The sequence below is a fragment of the Mirounga angustirostris genome, unplaced genomic scaffold, assembly GCF_029215605.1.
Source record: "Mirounga angustirostris isolate CCGP_5_RB_7025 unplaced genomic scaffold, mMirAng1.0.hap1 SCAF_4, whole genome shotgun sequence".
Taxonomy (NCBI): Eukaryota; Metazoa; Chordata; class Mammalia; order Carnivora; family Phocidae; genus Mirounga; species Mirounga angustirostris.
The window spans coordinates 168,715,852-168,736,186 of record NW_026991712.1 but is presented as its reverse complement, the minus strand read 5'-3'; the positions used below and the strand labels follow the sequence as shown (position 1 = coordinate 168,736,186).

Below are 20,335 nucleotides of genomic sequence, written 5' to 3'. Positions count from 1 at the left end.
ATGCTTAACCGACTGAGCCACCCAGGTGCTCCGGGGCTTTGCAATTTTTTTTTGTTTGTTTGTTTTTAAAGATTTTATTTGAGGGAGAGCGAGCCAGTGTGCATGAGCAGGGAGAGGGACTGTGGGAGAGGGAGAAGCAGGCTCCTAGGACCCTAGGATCGTGACCTGAGCCGAAGGCAGATGCTTAACCAACTGAGCCACCTAGGCACTCCAGGGCTTTGCATTTTTATTATATACTTCTGTTTTAGTTGGATTGTAAGGGAATTATGTGGAATGACAGTGTGGAGGATGGGAAGGGTGAAATGCTTACTGAGCACTGATTTGTTAGCCACTTTCATAGTCTTCCTTTAATCCCCATACCAACCTTGGAAGGCCATGTCTCATAGTTACTGATAGGAAAATGGAAACTCAGGTTAGCAACTTAACTAAGCTCATCTAGTAAATGATAGGTGTAGGTGGCTCAAAGACCAAATCAGAGGCTTTAACAGGTTTGGAAGAAAAAGACCATGAGACCTGAACCAAAACAATGATGGGAAAGGTGGATTTAAAGAATGTACATATTTCCTGACTAGTTACTGTTTAAAAAAAAAAAAAAAGGATGAGCAGCAGGTTAAACTTAGGGGGTTTGGAGATGTGTTGTCTTTTAGAGGTAGTGTTAGGGGTACCTATGGGGGACAGTAGGGTGATAGTAGGGTCTGGAGCTCAAGAAAGAAAGGTTTTTTTAGACTTCAGTAGAGGCAAAGGCATGAAAGAGTATAAGAGGTCAAGAATATTGGTCATAAAAATAATGGCTGAAATTATTGAACACTGTATGGTATTTACCACACTTCTGTCCTGAATACGTATTTGTTAGTTTTCATTTAATTCTTATATTATTGTTAGGTAGGTGCAACTAATTCTACAGATAAAGACACTGAAGCACAAAAAAGAATAATTTTGTAAAGTCACATAAACTGAGAAAGGAGAGCTGGTGACCTGTTTCTGCAGTGGGGTTCTAGAGCCAACACACAGTAAGAGAAGAGGGTCAAAGGAAGAACCCCTGTAACACAATTTAAAGGATGGGTTAAAGAGGGAGCAGTGGAGTATAATCAACTTATTCAGAGGTTGCAGAGAGGTAGCTGATGATTGGAAATGCCAATGGCTATCTGTTGAATAAAAGTAACATGAGAGGGCTTTGTTGTTAGGTATTTGAAGGTTTTGGTGTCCATACATTACTCAACAGACTCTGCATTTATTTTTTTTTTCTATATTGTTTCAACTCTTCGTCACCCACAAGGTGTTCCAGGCCTTAAAGAGATTCAGTAAAGTTTGAGCTGCTGGAAGTAAGACCAGTTTTTATCTAGTTAGTATGGGCTGTTTTGGTAAATGAGACCATATAAAAATGTCTGAAATACAATAGGTATTAAAAAATTGCAGTATTTTGTTTTTTTGATATGGCTAAAGATTGATCCAGAGGGGACTGCTGTTTTTCCAAACATCACCATTTTGGGATAAGGATAGTTAGCAACTCTAGAATCATTTACTCTCTACTCTGAATAGTTTAAAACAAGAATTACTCAGATGTGAGCCTTTGTGCTTACTTGCCAGAAGTAAAGATTAGTCCTATAACCGTTTTCAGGCTTTTTAGGAGTGAATTCTTCTTTTCCTCCCAAACAAAACCTTACTCAGAACCCTGTGAATTGCTAACCTTAGGTGCTAGGCGCTCCCCCCCCGCCCGCCCCCCCCCCCCCCGGGAGATCCCCAAAGCCTCTCCCCTCTGAAGCATAATTTGGAACCCATTGGATGATGTGAAATTTTTAAAATGGAGGAATGGTACATGGAAGTTGGGGTGGGTCTATTTTGTAATTGAAGAAGTGTAAGCTCCTGCAGCTTCAGCATCTCATCTAGGTGTGTTGGTTTATTTGGTCTACGGGGATGGGGATATGAGGAAGACTATCTCATAAAAGGTGGGGAGGCCACAGCATTGGTTTTGACTGCCCTAGTGTGACAAAGGACTGCTGGTTGTAGCTGCTCAGGAGTTTCACGTAGAGTAGAGGAGGAAATTGCTCTGTTCCTGAATTAGGGCAAACAAAAATAATCTCTTTCTTCACCGTTGAATCCTGCAAGTCTGCAAATGACCAAGGAGAAAACCTCTGAGTATGGTAACTCATATCGTCCCTCTGCCTTTCTCCTCCACAGAAGCAAGTAATTCAGTTTAAATTTGCATGCTGCCACCTTCTCTGGACCAGATTCTTCTAGTATAACAACTAGCTCAGTAAATAGTGCCCTAATGCTTTTCATCTCTTGCTGAATAAACAATTCCTGATTGAACTGATTTAACTCCAGTTAATCATAGGGAGAAGATATCAATAAATGAAACAGTATAGGACAGTGTATATTAAAATGCTAATTTTACAGTATGAGACTAAGTGTACAAGAAAAGAATAGCAAGACCAGTTAGGGCTAGAGTCAAGACATATTAATGGAGGATTGTATTTGAGTTGGGTCTGGAAGGATGGATAGGAAAAATAGTGGAAAGATGAAGGAAGAAAATGGCTAAACCCCCAAGTTTGAGCTGTTAGATATGGGGGAGGGGGGAAGGAAGAGGCAGGCAACTAATCTTTCCAACTCTTTTGCACTGCTATTAAAAGATCTGGTGGTTCTTTTTTTTTTTTTTTTTTAAAGATTTTATTTATTTATTTGACAGAGAGAGAGCGAGAGCAGGAACACAAGCAGGGGGAGTGGGAGAGCGAGAAGCAGGCTTCCTGCCGAGCAGGGAGCCCGATGCGGGACTCGATCCCAGGACCCTGGGATCATGACCTGAGCCGAAGGCAGACGCTTAACGACTGAGCCACCCAGGCGCCCAGATCTGGTGGTTCTTATGAGATATTTAGTACTTCGCTATATATGTCAAAATTAAAAATTTGGCCATATCACTTATGTAATACAGGAAACCATTTAGAAAAGGTAGATTTATATAAACTTTTGACTTTATGTGAACTTTTTTGGTAATCAGGGTGTGGATAGCTTACAGAATTTTAAAGTGTTTGCATGTGAAAAATTTCCAGTGTGCAAATTTTATAGTAGTATTTGCAAATTTTGTCTTTGCATTTTTCATTGTAAAATCAAATTATAAAAAGTATAGAAAACGAAAAAAGTCACCCATAATTTCTTTACTCTGACAAAATCACTCATTGTTTTGGCATTTTGCTTGGCTTTTCTTATGCAAGTGGTTTATACAGTAATAATCATGTTCTGTGTAGTATTTTGTCCTGCTTTTTCCGCTTAGTACTTTAGGTATATACCCATATTTAGCCATTTTTGGGACATCTATATATTAGGCACTTTTCGTATCTTGTCTCTGATCCCTTTTAATAGTCTTTTTGTTTGTTTGAAGATTTTATTTATTTGACAGAGAAAGTGCGAGCACAAGCAGGGGAAACGGGAGAGGGAGAAGCAGGGTCCCCACTGAATAGGGAGTCTGATGCGGGGCTCCATCCCAGGACCCTGGGATCATGACCTGAGCCGAAGACAGATGCTTAATCGACTGAGCCACCCAGGCACCCCCCCCTTTTTGTAGTCTTTATAAGATTATCTTCATTTTACAGTTAGGGAACTGTGATTTAGAAGGTAGAACTTCCTCATGATCACTAAGATCTAAGTTGTAGATGAGCTGGAATTTGTTTTGCCCCAAAGCTTTTTTTGTTCTTATGCTTTGCTGCATCTTCACATTTATCTTTCTTTCTTTCTTTCTTTTTTTTTTTTTTTAAGATTTTATCTTTAAGTAATCTCTACACCCAGTGTGGGCTCCAGCTCACAACCCTGAGATTGAGTCACATGCTGTACTGACTGAGCCAGCCAGGCGCCCCCACATTTATCATTCAAAACAGTTAACAACAATGTTCTGTTATCTACTGATGCCATTCACCTCTTTGAGGGTATATGAGGAGAGCATAATTAATTGAAATTTTAAACCTTTGTTTAAGCCCTCAGGTTTATACTTCCCTCATCACAAGCATCAAAATGGAGCTAATTGGATCTACTCTGCCTAAGCTTGTGAAAGTGGCTGCTAATGACAGGCAGCAGGAATAAGGGGGAACACAAATGGCTCTGGACATAATGTACTCTGAAAAGGTTATAAAATTGGGAAGGTTTTAGTCTGTCTCACTCTCATTTTTGACACAAATTTGCAAGATTACTTATGTTTAGGGGCACCTAAACAGTTGGGTGGCTCAGTTGGATGGGAGTCTGCCTTTGGCTCAGGTCATGATCCCAGAGTCCTGGGATCGAGCCCCGCACTGGGCTCCCTGCTCAGTGAGGGAGTCTGCTTCTCTCTCCCTCTGCCCCTCCCCCTGCTTGTGCTCTCTCTCCCTCTCTCTCTCAAATAAATAAAAATTAAAAAAAAAAAAAGATTCTGTTTAGTCGCAGAGCCAGAACTAGAACCCAGACAAGTTCTTGGGTAATTCAAATCATTTATGGCAAATGTTACTTTACTTGGAATCCTAAGCTTGCAGAAAGGATGGGGAGGGGAGCAGGGTGGACCTAGGTGAGTGTTTCAGAGTATAAACAAAAAGATGGTAACAATGATATAAAATAAACTTTGAGTCATCTGGAAAGTGTATTTACAGAAATACTGGTAACTAGGCTCTACACACAGACTTATTAAAGTAAAAATTTAATTTAGTGAGCTCCCTAGGCATTTTTTTTATGGGATTAGAAGTTGATTGAGAAGTTTATCAGTTTACGTAAATTACCATCTGTGAGTACTTAAACTGCAGATTCTTGTCCTTTCTCACCTACTGAAGGAGCATCTGTGGAGGCAAGGCCTTGGAATCTGCATTTTATCAGCCCTTATCTATAGGTGACTCTTGTATTTTTCAAGTTTGAGAACTCCTGGATTATGTATATCATTATTAAGTGTTTTGTATGCCTCTTACCTCAAATTCCTCATACTTATTTTTCCTGTAAGTTTGGTTCCTAAGTTTCTTTGTACTGTAGTCCTGTCTTCCCCCCAAAAGTCTCTAACCTGTTTGTGTCAAGACTTCATCTTTGGGCGCCTGGGTGGCTCAGTTGATTAAGCGACTGCCTTCGGCTCAGGTCATGATCCTGGAGTCCCGGGATCGAGTCCCGCATCGGGCTCCCTGCTCGGCAGGGAGTCTGCTTCTCCCTCTGACCCTCCTCCCTCTCATGCTCTCTGTCTCTCATTCTGTCTGTCTCAAATAAATAATAAAATAAAATCTTTAAAAAAAAAAAAAAAGACTTCATCTTTAAAAGCAGTGTTAGAATTCACATGTGTTTGATAAACCTGGCCGATTTTGCTAAACCTTTCAGTACTGTGGTATTTTCAGCAGTTTGCCCATTTTTAGTCATCTGTCAGTATTATGAGTCTCTAATGAGTTGCCATACTTTTCCATTAAAAGGTGGCAGTCTCTTTGGCTTAATATCCTACATCTGTAACTTGATGTTATTTATTTAAAAAAAAATTTTTTTTAAGTGAGGGGAGGGCCAAAAGGCGAGAGACAATCTTAAGCAGGCTCCATGCCCATTGTGGAACCCAACATGGGGCTGGATCTCATGACCCTGAGATCATTACCTCAGCTGAAATCAAGAGTCGGAGGCTTAACTGACCAAGCCACCCAGGTGCCCCTGTAACTTGATGTTATAATCTGCTTTTTAGAGACATTGTGGCTGTTTCTAAGAGACACTAATGTTTTTAAGTTTTACATTATTTAAAGATTTATTTATTTTAGAGGGGGGGGAGAGAGCACAAGTGGAAAGGGCGGAGGGAGAGGGAGAGAGATCAAGCAGACTCCTTGCTCAGCAGAGCCCTACGCGGGTCTCCATCCCAGGACCCTGAGATCATGACCTGAACCAAAACCAAGAATCAGATGCTTAACTAACTGTGCCACCCAGGTGCCCCTAAGTTTTGCATTATTTAATGTTCCTTTTTATTGTATCTTCCTTTCTTAGAGAATGTTAATTTTTTAGAGAGTTAATTTTAAGCTGTAATATTTAGTGGCCACTAGCCATCTTGAAGTTGCCCAAACTAAGATGTTTAAAGGCTGATTTTTTAAAGGTAATCCATTTTTTTGGATGGGGGAAAGGATTCTATAAAGTATGTTACATATGATGTATCTGGTTGATATTACTTATAGAGTATTTCTCTGTAAGTAATAGAGTATTTATGTATCTGGTTGATATTACTTATAGAGAGCATGAATTCTAGAGTCTGTGGTCTTGTTAACATATATTTATAGTAGCAGAAAGGCTAAGGGCTCTAGAAGACCTAAAATCCTATCTACCACTATGATTAGAGCTAGTAAACTTCTCTGAGCTTTAGGTTTTTTTTTTGTTTGTTTTTTTAAGGTTTTAGATAGCACAAGCAGGGGGAGCTGCAGGGAGAGGGAGAAGTAACCTACGCACTGAACAAGGAGCCCGACTGGGGGCTTGATCCCAGGACCCTGGGATCACGACCTGAGCCAAAGGCAGATGCCCAACCGACTGAACCACCCAGGCGCCCCGCTTTAGTATTTTTTTTTAATCAGAAAAATACCTTATTGTGGGTGTTAGAATTAAATTATATATAAATTCTTCACGTACAGGTCTTTTATGAATGATTGTGATCTGTGAGATTAGGCTATTTATGTATACACATAAATATAACTTGTTTATTTTGAATCATCAGATTCTTCAGTAACTTTTGGCATGCTACCTAATAGTGCTACTGAGTTTCCATTTTGGGGTCCAGCCCTTGGAATACACTGAAGAGGGCACAAGAGTGAAAGGGAGGTCATTTAAGAGTGGCACATTCCAGGTGAGAGATGACAGTAGCTTGGACTAGAGAGGTATTGATGGAGTTGTTAATTTTTTTTTTTTTTTTTTTTAAGATTTTTATTTGTTAGAGAGAGAGAGAACACAAGCAGGGGGAGCAGCAGAGGGAGAGGGAGAAGCAGGCTTCCCACCAAAGAGGGAGCCCGATGCGGGGCTCGATCCCAGGACCCTGGGATCATGACCTGAGCCGAAGGCAGACGCTTAGCGACTGAGCCACCCAGGCATTCCTGGAGTTGTTAATATTTTTTGGAGGTAGAGCTGGAGCATCTCATCAGATGACTGGAAAGTATATTCTGATGATTACTTCATTCTGAATTTATCTGTCAAATGCAAAATATGCTTGTACTGGGAATGGAGGGGATTTGAGAAGCTATTAAAAACCTTATTTGTGGGGCGCCTGGGTGGCTCAGTCGTTAAGCATCTGCCTTCGGCTCAGGTCATGATCCCAGGGTCCTGGGATGGAGTCCTGCATTGGGCGCCCTGCTCAGCGGGAAGCCTGCTTCTCCCTCTCCCACTCCCCCCTGCTTATGTTCCCTCTCTCGCTGTCTCTGTCAAATAAATAAATAAAATCTTAAAAAAAAAAAAACCCAAACAACCTTATTTGTTAAATTGTATTATGAAATGTTTTGAGAAATTGGTTTTATTGTGAAATTAGTTTTGGTTCAAATGTAGTTTTTACTGGAAAACCAAGGAGTGATGTAGAGAATAGTCTAGAATGTCAGGCCATTTCATTTGATTTGGAGCTAGTGTTTTCTCATTATTTTAGTTAAGCTAAAAAAATGTTAATGTATGATTTATCTTACTCTTGTTCTGTTACTAGTCAGAATTATTATTCAGGTACTGAAAATAGTAGATTGTCTAGGCTTTTTACTTCTAACCCTTTTGGTAAAATGTGTATAGGAGTTCAGCTTGTAATTAGCAGTCTTGGAAAGAATTTGATGGTAGGAAATGTTATTTAATGCATTAACTTTATCTTGTTGCTCGTCCTTCAGTTCCCACAAATTCATTCCAACTAAATGACCATTTCTGCACCTAGAAAAACTTAAAAGGGGATGAGAAGGTAGAAGATTTTTTTTTTTTTTAATTTATTTATTTGTCAAAGAGTGCGCACAAGCAGGGCGCCTGGGTGGCTCAGATGGTTAAGCGTCTGCCTTCGGCTCAGGTCATGATCCCAGGGTCCTGGGATCGAGTCCCGCATCGGGCTCTCTGCTCCTTGGGAGCCTGCTTCTCCCTCTGCCTCTCTCTCTCTCTTTGTCTCTCATGAATAAATAAATAAAATATTAAAAAAAAAAAAAGTGTGCATAAGCAGAGAGCAGCAGGCAGATCAGGCAGAGGGAGAAGCAGGCTCCCCCCTGAGCAAGGAGCCCGATGTGGGACTCGATCCCAGGACCCTGGGATCATGACCTGAGCCAAAGGCAGGCGCTTAACAGACTGAGCCACCCAGGTGTCCCTAGAAGATTTTTTTTTTAAAGATTTTATTTATTTATTTGAGGGAGAGACAGAGCATGAAAGGGGGGAGGGGCAGAGGAAGAGGGAAAAGCAGACTCCCTGCTGAGTGGGGAGCCTGACATGGGGCTCCATCTCAGGACCCTGAGATCATGACAGCTGAAGTCAGACACTTAACCGACTGAGCCACCCAGGTGCCCCAAAGATATATATGTATTTTTAAGATGTATTTATTTTAGAGAGGGAATGGTAGGGAGGGGCAGAGGGAAAGGTGAGAGAGTCTTAAGCAGACTCCACGCCGAGTGGAGAGCCCCATATGGGGCTCAATTCCATGACCCTGAGACCATGACTCAAGCTGAAATCAAGAGTCGGACCCCCAACTGACTGAGCCATGCAGGTGCCCAAGTACAGCATAGTGATAGGACTGGACAAGTTTATATGTTACACTCTGCTCACCACAAATGTAGCTACCAATCTGTCACCATATAAGGCTATGTCACCATGCAATATCATTGACTATATTCCCTTTGCTGTACATTTTATCCTCTTACTCATTCCATACCTGGAAGGCTGTATCTCCCACTCTCCTCATCCATTTTCCTATCCCTCCCAACTCCCCTCTGGCAACCATCAGTTTTTTCTCTGTATTTATGGGTCTGTTTCTGCTTTGTTTATTCATTTGTTTTTTAGATTTCACATATAAGTGCATATGTCTCCGTAAAAGTGATTTTAGTATAATCACATTTTTTCATGTTAGCCCATCTCAGCATTCTCTTACTTTCAGCCAGGGACACTGAAATTTCTGTTCCTTTTTCTCAAGGCCCATGGGGACATAGGAAAAATTAGTTGAGGGCTATATAAGTAAACTTAATTTTAGGGGTGAATATCACTTTTTAAGGTTAATAAAATTATAGCCAGCAAATAAATATATGTCTCAGTTGTGTTTAAGGGCTTCTTAAAAGTGGAGGGAGTGGGATGGTATTAGAAACGAGGATATTAAGCTAAATAGAGGAAAAATAAATCTGCAGAGAGATCTATTCGTATCACAGGAAGAGGTTTCAAATGTGCGGATTTTAGGTAACATTGCCACCTTGTGGATTTTAGGATATTTCCTAGAGATGAAGTTTTGTATTTTATAATCGTAGATGTAAACTGGGGAGGGGCTCAGGTGGGATGGGTGATTAGTATGGGTATTACCTCTAGTTATTTAAGTGGCAGACCAGATGCTGAGGGCTAGAAACTTTTTCCCTTGATTTACACTTTCTTAATATCTTTAAATTTATCTTTATTTCTTAAGATTTTTTCTTTAATCTCGTTATTGTTCTTGTTGAGATTATGGATTGATTTCAAGATTAGGTTGAATGTGTCCTAATGGGAAATTTAGGGATAGGGTGTGAATTCAGTAAGATCTTGGCTCTGATTTTCCTCTGTTCTTTGTTTATTACCAGTACAAGATCCTTAAGCTCTAGGAATGCATGCATCTTCCCTTCTAGCATTGTCTTCTGGCTAAGTGGGACTTTATAATTTATTTTGTGTTTGTGCTTGAGGATCTTATGTTTACCTTATTTCAGAAAGCAAATCCATGGCAGGAGCTTAACCTTGACTCACCACTTCAGCCAGTTCTTACCACGGATCTCACTGTAACTGTCTAGCCTGTGGCTCTAGAAGCACTAGATTTAAAAAAGGGGTAGGCCAGTTCCACATGACAGCATGGGGAAAAACAGTTTGACATACCACTTGCCCTGCTCATGGCAGTTCTGGTTGGGACTTGGACCCATTGGAGATCCAATTTTGCTTTTTTGTGCTCTTCTCTCTTCCCTTTATTATATATCCATCATCATTCTCCTGGTTCCCCCCACCTCCTTACTTTTTATTTATTAAATATTACTAGGGTAGGACTGGTTGATTAGTAATGTCAGCAAATACAGCTGATCTACAAGTGAAGCCCTTTGGCCATAAATTGTCAAAGCATTTAGTGGAATTGTTCTCAGTGGTAATAGGAAGTAGTCACAAAAGTGAAAGAAAGCTGCTGTAAGGAGAAGTCTTTTATAGAAACCTAAAGGTTTTAATGACCAAAAGTGTGTAAAAATAATGGTCCTTGTGTTAGAACATTCTCTTTGTCATCTTTTCTCATTCTAAGACACTTGTAAAAAGCTGCTGGGTAACTTCTTTTTTTGTTTTTTACACTTAAAAATTTTATTTTTAATTTATTTTTAAGTAATCTCTGCACCCAGTGTGGGGCTTGAATTTACAACCCAGAGGTCAAGAGTTGCACACTCTACCAACTTAGCCAGCCAGGGGCCCCTATTTTCTTTTTTGCTAAAATACTCCGTGTTTGGGGGCACCTGGGTGGCTCAGTCAGTTAAGCATCTACCTTAGGCTCAGGTCATGATCTCAGGGTCCTAGGATCGAGTCCCATGTCTAGCTCCCTGCTCAGCAGGGAGCCTGCTTCTCCCTCTCCCCCACCCCTCCGCTTGTTCGCTCTCTCAAATAAATGAAATCTTTTAGAAAAGTACTCTGTTTAAGGACTTTTAGTATAGGTCTGAGGAAATACACTCATTATTTTATTTATTTTTTTTTAGAGGGGGAGGAGGGGTAGAGGGAGAGAGAATCTCCAGCAGACTGCCTGCTGAGCATGGGGCTCGATCTCATAACTCTTGAGATCAAGACCTGAGCCAAAATCAAGAGTCAGACACTTAACCGAGTGAGCCACCGAGGTGCCCCTGAAATAAACTCATTTCAAAGTTTTATGAATTGTTGCACATGACTTTTAGTGTAGCCAGTATTTGCAGAATTAAATGAAAACTGTAATTTTCTCCCCATTTTATTAACTTTATTTTGAAATAATTTCAAACTTAGAGAAATTTCAAGAATAGACACAGAATGCCTATATACTTTTCACCCAGATTTGCCACTGTACTATTTTGCCACATTTACTTTATTGTTCTCCTTGGAGATGTGTAATTTTCTGACCATTTGAAAGTAAGTTTCAGATGGCTCCTTTTCTTCTCAATATTTTGCTGTTAATTCCTAAAAATAAGAACATGCACTTACAGCCACAGTGCAGTTATCAACATCAGGATATTTAACATTGACACACAATACTATTATCTACAAATCTTTTTTTTTTTTTAAGATTTTATTCATTTATTTGACAGAGATAGCGAGAGCAGGAACACAAGCAGGGGGAATGGGAGAGGGAGAAGCAGGCTTCTTGCCGAGCAGGGAGCCCGATGTGGGACTCGATCCCAGGACACTGGGATCATGACCTGAGCCGAAGGCAGACGCTTAACGACTGAGCCACCCAGGCGCCCCTTGGTAGCCATTTTTTAATGATCCAGGTTCCAATCCAGGATCTTTTCGTTTTCGTCTTTAGGGTCTTTTTTAATCTGCAGTGGTTACATATGCATACCACATCCCACCCACCCAGCTGCTTTGTTTATGACATTGCCTTTCTGAAGAGTATATGCTGTTTATTTTTGTAGAATGCGCCTCAGTTTGTCTAAGGTTTCCTCATTGTGTACATTCTGATTGTGTTTCTCCGGCAGGAATACTACCTAAGCGACTTTGTGTCCTCAGTGCCTCACAATAGGAGGCTGTTTATGTCATTATTGGGAATGTTATTTTGATCACTTAAAGTGTTCACCAAGTTCTCCACTGTAAAGCTCTTTTCCTTTCCTACTTAAAAAAAAAAATCTGGTGAATTGTTATTTTTATTGGCGCAGAATCTATTTTACTTTTCAAGATAGTATGTGAATGCGTAAATATCTTTATAATCTCTGAGAAGATGGATGTTATCTTTATTATTTGTAATTATATAAGATTATTTTTGTGTATACATCAAAACGATTTGGAAATAGCACAGCAATTAATCAAGCTTGCCTGAATTGTATCAGTGTGATGTTTTCTTGATGTTGATCAGGAGATTTAAGACTGCTAATGCCATTTATTTGTATGTAATTTGCATAATTTAAAATAAACCTGTGGGGCGCCTGGCTGGCTCAGTCAGAAGAGCACTCAATGACTCTTGATCTTGGGGTTGTGAGTTGGAACTCCATGTTGGGTGTAGAGACTACTTAAAACTTAAAAAAACCGGAATTTTATTTAAAAGTCAGTTGTAGCATGTTACCTACTGCTAAACTCGTAAGCTTGTGAGTGAGGTTAGTTGAAGACCTAGTGTTTGCTTCCTAGGAGCTTTTTGAGTTGGGACTAATTTACATAAAACAGGACAATGCAATTTAATTTTTAATTGTGGATGCAGGTTTAGAAAGACATTGAAGCTGTGGTGGTTAAGGAAGTCTCTAAGAAGGAAGGGGTATACCCCGAGGGGCAGAAGGCCAGATGTTCTTGGCTTAAAGAATAATAAAAGCATGGGACTGAGATTGAGTCAAGAAACACTGAAGAGTCCAGATTTTCTGAAGCCAAGTGTAGATTATTTTGTTCCATAATAGATGAGAGGTTAGGTAAATGGTATTCATCCAAATTACGAAAGACAAAACAGGTGTAGATGAGTTTAAAATTGATGAGAAGCAAGGTGCTGTTTAAAGTTTGACTTTGATCAACTGCAGAGATTTTGTTTTAATTGCAATTTTCCTATTATAAGCAGGATGTTTATTATCAAAACTTTGGAAGAGTATATAGGAAAGGCAAAAAAGTGAGGGGATTCAAAACTTTTGAGGTCTTTTTTATGTTGGATTGAATCTCTTGTTCTTGAATTGAGTTTGATTTCAAGAGAGGAGTGTATGGTGAGTTATTAAATTTGAAATTTCAAAATGACTTAAATAAAGTTGAATTTATCCCCGAATTCCAGATACGTGAAATGGGACATCAGAAAAAGACAGCTGCTCGGGTCACCTGGGTGGCTCAATCGAGTGTCCAACTCTTGGTTTTGGCTTGGGTTGGGTCGTGATCTCAGGGTCCTCAGGGTCGTGGGATTGATCTGTGGGATTGAGCCCTTTGTGGGGCTCTGCACTCAGAACAGTGTGCTGGTCCCTCTCCCTCCCCCTCTGCTCCTTCCCCCACTCACGAGTGTGTCCACGCACTTTCTCTCTCAAATAAAATCTTTTAAAAAAGAAAAAGATAACTGCTCTTTCTGAATACTATTTTTATATCTATGGGTTAATTTATTTGGGGGTAGTCCATCACAAAATTTCACTTTGTTGACTTTTACATAAATATTTGTTAATAATATGGTGTTAAGAAAGAGCCTATATAGTATATGGCCCTAGGTTTGAATTCTGGTTCTTATTAGGTAATACTGGTCAAGGAACTTTTTGAGCTTTAGTTTTCTTAGGAATAATACAGTCCCTGCAGCATGGTTATGAAGATCATTATTATTTACAGTATCTGGAACATGGAAACCCATTAAGTGGTAGTGGCTATTCTTTTTAGTAGGAATCATACTTTACCTTGGGTAAATGGGAGCAGATGATTCTACTCAAGCAGATTGATGAATCAAGTGTAAGTTCAGGCCTGTGTGCTCCTAACCACTTACTGTTTTTGCTTTTAAAAGGCATGTGGATTGAGGGACGCCTGGGTGGGTTAAGCAGCTTGACTTTTGATTTTCACTCAGGTCATGATCTCAGGGTCATGAGATGGAGTCCTGTGTTGGGTTCTGCACGGGCATGGAGCCTGCTTAAGATTCTCCCTCTGAAAAATGAAGGGGGGGGAATCGGAGGGGGAGACGAACCATGAGAGAGTATGGACTCTGATAAACAAACTGAGGGTTCTGGAGGGGAGGGGGGTGGGAGAATGGGTTAGCCTGGTGATGGGTATTAAAGAGGGCACGTATTGAATGGAGCAGTGGGTGTTATACGCAAACAATGAATCATGGAACACTACATCAAAAACTAATGATGTAGTGTATGGTGATTAACATAATAAAATAAAATTTATTTATTTTTTAAAGATTTTATTTAACAGCTAGAGAGAGAGGGGCAGTGAGAGAGGGAACACAAGCAGGGGGAGTGGGAGAAGGAGAAGCAGGCTTCCTGCCAAGCAGGGAGCCCGATGCAGGGCTTGATCCCAGGACCCTGGAACCATGACCTGAGCTGAAGGCAGTCACTTAACCAACTGAGCCACCCAGGCGCCCCTAAAATAAAATTTAAATAAATAAATAAAAAAGATTCTCTCCCTCTCCCCCTCCCTCATTCCCTCCTTCTCTTAAATAAAAAAGACACATGGATTGGGTCATAGTTTAAAAGATACTAAGGCTGTTGAGGATAAACTTATGAAAGGTACATGAAGAATGATTTTTACTAAGAAATGAGCATTTAAATTTATTTCAGGGAAAACTTAAGTATGGAAGTCAGTTTTCAAAATCCATCTCTAAGTGGATTTTAAACTGTCCCTAGCGGGGGCGCCTGGGTGGCTCAGTCGTTAAGCGTCTGCCTTCAGCTCAGGTCATGATCCCAGAGTCCTGGGATCTAGCCCCACATTGGGCTCCCTGCTCTGTGGGAAGCCTGCTTCTCCTCCCACTCCCCCTGCTTGTGTTCCCTCTCTCGCTGTGCCTCTCTGTCAAATAAATAAAATCTTTAAATTAAAAAAAAAAAAAGTCCCTAGGGGAAGAGGATAATTTTTTTTGCTATAGATTAAGAGCTTTCTATATGTCAGCCCATTAATTTTCATACAGCCCTGTGAGATAGGTCTCCTTACTTCACAAAAAAGGAAATTTGAGGCCTATGAATATGCTTAAGGCCTTAGGACTAGTATGGGATGACTCTAGTACTGTTAAGAGTTTTTTTAGTATACTTTATATGCTCCTTCCTTTCTTTAGGCTTTTGATGCATGTTTGAGTTACTTCCATTAGGCCCATATTTTGGGGGATTGACGAGTATTAGCCTAAGCCAACTGTAATTGGAAAACATCTGTTGTAAGTAATGTAAGAAATTTTAACGTCAAAGAAAAATAATTTTGTATTAATTGGGATTGAGTGTTTACTACTTTGGTTTAAAATATGGGAAGTAAAAGCTTTTATTTGTGAGGTATATTCTATTTAGCACAAATAACTAAATTTCTTTTGAGTTATTTATAAAGTTTTAATTCTTTAGCATGTTCAGATAAGTTTTAACTAACCATTTCGATTTTTTTTTTTAACCTCTGTAGGAACGTCAAGGTCGTGGCAAATAAAAGGCAGTTCTGCACAAACTGCAGCAACGGTTGCATCTGCATATCCTACGAGGAAAAAAATGACCTTCAAGAGAATTAGGACTTTTTTCTTAATTTCATTGACTTCAGAGACGATTGCAGACTTGCAGTTTAAGTATTGGAATTTCACAAAAGACATAGGACTTAACTGGAAAATGAAAAAAAAAAGAAAAAGAGAAAACTAAACAAAAAATCCCTCTAGGTAGTTTAGGTGAAAAATGTCCCTTTTATTTTGGCTTTGGTTGTGATTTCAGAGCATAATGCTTTGTTTTTTTGTCTTTCTACTATGTTTTCCGGATTTTAAAGTCCGTAAGTGCATACAGTTTTCTCTAATTTTTAAACCCTTTCCTCTCCCCATTTTGACATTTGCACTTGGAGAACACTTGAGTTTAGAAGATTTTGGGCCTCCACCCCAGAAAGTGGGAATTTGGTTTTTCCCTTCCGAACTGGAAGAACATTTTTATGAAGAATTTTTGTCTTGGAGAATTTAACAGTGTTACCCAAGGTTGTGTCTTTAAGGGTGGTTCATTTTCTCTGACCCTTTGTTACTCAAAGTAAAGTACTAGGAGTCCTAAGAAATTTCTGTTCTTGTACATTATACTGATTAAGTCAGGATTAATTTGATTTCAAAGCTAAGAACAGTGGTAAAAACTTGTTTACAGAAATGCATTTTGGAAGAGAAAAATATTGTAAAACGTGTAGTGAATGTTTCTTCAGTTTATTGTTCAGCCAATGAGGAAAGGGCATTGCCTTTCTTTTTACCATTAATCACTTCTCAATAAACGTGAGATCCTGTTGAGCATCACTTCTAGTACTATTTATTAGTATGATTTGAGTCTCCTACGTTTTATGAAAGATTCGGAGTGTAAGGACTTGTACGAGATGAGATGGCAACTGGTTTTAGAAAGTTTGCTGAAATGAAATAGTTCAGGCTTGCTTTTGTATCCAGGGCTGGACATCTGTGACCTCTGTAAAGAAAAAGGTGGGCCAGAATTCATAATGCTTCCCAGAGAAAGTCGAGCCACTACTAAATCATTCAGCAAATATATATATATTTTTAAAGATTTTATTTATTTATTTGACAGAGAACAGCGAGGGAGGGAACAGGGGGAGTGGGAGAGGGAGAAGCAGGCTTCCCGCGGAGCAGGGAGCCCGATGTGGGGCTCGATCCCAGGACCCTGGGACCATGACCTGAGCCGAAGGCAGACGCTTAACGACTGAGCCACTCAGGCGCCCCTCATATTTTCTCAATATTAGATTGAAGTTATTTTTTGGTAACAATACCACAAGAGTCCCGGGCCCTTCTCACTGCATTATATCAGGATACATAATGTTCATATGTCTTAACTACTGGTGATGCTGACTTTGATCACGTGGTGCTAAGGTGGTGTCTGCCAGGTTTCTCCATCGTATAGTTAATTGATTTTCCCTTTGTAATTAAGTAACTCGTGGAGGGGTATACTTTAAAACTATCAATCTCTGGTTCGCTAATTTTGACATCTGGATTGTTATTGCCTACAACAAACATTACTGTGGCGGTTGCCAAATGTTTATTTGCTAGATCTATTCTACATTTATGCTAATTCGAATCCTACTGTAAGGAGGAGCTGTGCTTTCTCCCCATTTTTAAAAAATTTGTTATCAGTGTTGACTCAGGTATATTTAATTCCGTGGGTCAATGCTGTCATTTATTTTTTGTTGCTCAAGTTGTCCCAGCTTTGGCAATTGGGAGCTCCTTTAAGTTGGCTCTTGTGTCTTTTTCACATGTCCTCGATGTTTTTTTGGAGCCCTTCCTTACTTTCTGATACAGTGTATCTAGATAGATGTTCCGCAGCTGGTCTTGTATTTTCTCTGCCCCGGCTCCATTTTTCCAAGGAATAAAAGGTTCCTTTTATTGGAGAAATTTAGAAACCATCCCTTGATTTTTTTTTAAAGCAGTTCTTTAAATTGTACAAGATTATTAGAGTTTATCTTACTGATGTAGGTGGAAAATGATATAGCCTGACAAACACGTAATTACTTCATTTCTTCTACTCTTGTCTCAAAGCACTGTATATATATGAATCTTCTGGAGTTATGGAGAGGCCCAATGAATGTGGGTTGGCTTGTGCCCTTCCATAATTTCTTTAATCTAATAAATAGAGACCCCGAATGTTGGAAGATCTGGTTTCCACCCCACCTAAACTATTTGAGAGGTTCAGAGGTATTTCTACCTGCAAGAAAATAAATGGTCATATACTAAAGTTTTCAGTTTTTCATTAGAGTTAATATGAACTTGGATATTGCCGATTATTTTTACTTTTATTTGAAAAATGATTTACAGACAGTTCCTGATTTATGATGGTTCAAATTAAAATTTTTCAACTTTATGCTGGTGCGCAAGGGAGAGGCATTCGGTAGAAACCGAACTTGGAATTTTGATCTTTTCCCAGGCTAGCAATATGCCCGAAGATATTTTCTCATGTTGCTGGGCAGGGCTGCTGCTGTCAGTCCCATCGCATGATCAGGAGGGTAAACAAACAGATAACACTTACAACCATTTAGTGCCCACACAAACCATTTTGTTTCTCACTTTTAGTAAGGTATTCAATAAATTACGAGTTATCCATCACTTTATTATATAATAGGCTTTATGTTAGATGATTTTGCCCAACTGTAGGCTAATTCTGAGCACATTTAAGATCGGCCAGGCAAAACTATGATGTTTGGTAGGTTATGTGTATATATATTTTTAAAGGTTTTTTTTTTTTTTTTAAGTAATCTACATCCAAGGTGGGGCTTGAACTCACAATCCCAAGATCAAGAGTTGCATGCTCTACAGCCTGAGCCAGCTTTTGTCAGGACCCAACCCCATCTTAAGTCGAAGATGTGTATTTGAAATGTGGTTTGTGTGATAAATGTGGGACCCTTCTGATAAAGAGTAATAGTGTCTTGTAGGATTCATTTTTTTTTTACAATTTGTTTACAACTGATCCCCCCTCCCCCGCCCCCGGAAGTAATGCCCCATACGACTGTGTGTGTCACTTATCGTTAGTGGTTTCTGGGCAGCTGGTGACGCTCCTTACCTTTAAGAAGTCTTTAGAATTTTTTTTTTTTTGAGATTTTTTTTTTTTTAAGATTTTATTTATTTGAGAGAGAGAATGAGAGACAGCATGAGAGGGAGGAGGGTCAGAGGGAGAAGCAGACTCCCTGCTGAGCAGGGAGCCCGATGCAGGACTCAATCCCGGGACTCCAGGATCATGACCTGAGCTGAAGGCAGTCGCCTAACCGACTGAGCCACCCAGGCGCCCGAAGTCTTTAGAATTCTTAATATTTATTATATCTGCTGGGCTTGCATGTGGGGAAACCTGAGGTGGTTGTGGGGTAAAGTCTCCACAGCGAGATTAAGTGGATTGGGGAAGGTCTCACAAACCTGCACGGCTCTGCTTCCAGGTTCCCAGGACTGGCTCTGCAGCCCGGCCTGCGGGGTGAGCTTAGGACCCGACCTCCTCCCCCGCTCCGCCCACCCGGCCGCTGGGTTAGGACACTGGACGGCGCGTGCGCAGCGCCCGCCGCCGCGCCCTTGGCCCCGGCCTGGTGGCCTGCAGGAGGGCCAACCTAGGTCCTGCTAACCTGATTCTCCGAATTCCCGCGACCCCACTAGCTCTAGCCCGCTGCGGCCCGAGGGCCCGCTCTGCATACCCTCGTTTTTGTACGCTCTTCCCCTGCCCTGACCGAAGGGCTATTTTACTGCCAGAAACGGTTTAAGATGGGGTTGGTCCCCCTGAGCCAAACCCCTTACCTTCACCGGTGAGCTAGGTAGCCCGAGGGACGGGGAAATGGGATTTGGCGCACCCTTCTAACAGCGCAAAGATGACTTCAGTGTCACGCATGGTTTATTGTTTGCTTTTACCTTTTTTTTTTTTTTTTAAGATTTTATTTATTTATTTGAGACAGAATGAGAAATAGAGAGCATGAGAGGGAGGAGGGTCAGAGGGAGAAGCAGACTCCCCGCCGAGCGGGGAGCCCGATGCGGGACCCGATGCGGGACCCGATCCCGGGACTCCAGGATCATGACCTGAGCCGAAGGCAGTCGCTTAACCAACTGAGCCACCCAGGCGCCCCTGCTTTTACCTTTTAAAATAATCCTCAAACGTGTGACTGGCTGGCAAAAGGTTGGAAAGCTATTACTCTGGACCCACCTGCTGGCCATGAACGCTGTTCCCCTGCTCAAAAAAGAAAAAAGTTAAGAATTGCCCTCCACCCCCCCAAAAGAATTGCCCTTTAAGGGGAAGCTCCTTGAAGAAAGTATGAATTTTGCTGCTTTGTCCAGGGTTTCGCCTGCGTGTACTCCTCTGTGTTTTCCATTTGTTCCGCCTGGATTTTGTGAGCCCCTGTGGGCTGCTATTGTTGGGCACCGGGAAAGGGAAATGAGTAAGATTCTTGTCCTCTCAGAATTCAGTTTAAGGATTACACTGTAATACTGTTTGGAGTTGTGGGAGATAGAGGGCGCTTCAAGAAGAGAAGACGGGCATCTACCCAGAAGATTGCCCTTTCTGTATTGGATTTTCTTTCTTGCCTTTTTCTTACTCGGTGGAAACCACACGAGCCCCTTGCCTCTTCATCTTGCTTCACAGCGGCCGCTCTCACTCGGAGGCACGCCACTCTGCTCCGGCATTAGTGAGCTCTGGGATGTTCGGCGAGTCAGCGAATCGCTCTGCACAATTTCCTCTTTGGAAAGAGGAAGCTAGTTGATGTATGATTTTTGCAGGGATTTAAATTCATTTTAACTAGTAGCGCTTTTCTGATGAAAGAAACGAAATAAACCAGATAGTTACATATATAGCATAAAAAGGTGTATATCTTGGTATAGCGGTTTGCTATTTACTCTTCTAAACTTAAAATTTTTTTGCTTTATGACATATAAAAACTATATGTAGCATGTGTGCATTCC

General features: G+C 40.6%; 1 protein-coding gene across 3 annotated transcripts in view; it reads left to right on the top strand.

Moving 5' to 3' along the window:
- YTHDF2 (YTH N6-methyladenosine RNA binding protein F2) overlaps positions 1 to 16,207 on the top strand; it is a 32,733-nt gene extending 16,526 nt beyond the window's left edge. For all 3 annotated transcript variants that reach the window (XM_045898275.3, XM_045898274.3, XM_045898277.3), the window contains one exon: positions 15,361 to 16,207. In XM_045898275.3, the coding sequence (XP_045754231.1) occupies positions 15,361 to 15,384 (24 nt within the window). In that variant the 3' untranslated portion in view covers positions 15,385 to 16,207. The remainder of the gene's footprint in view (positions 1 to 15,360) is intronic.
- The last annotated feature ends 4,128 nt before the right edge of the window (positions 16,208 to 20,335 follow it).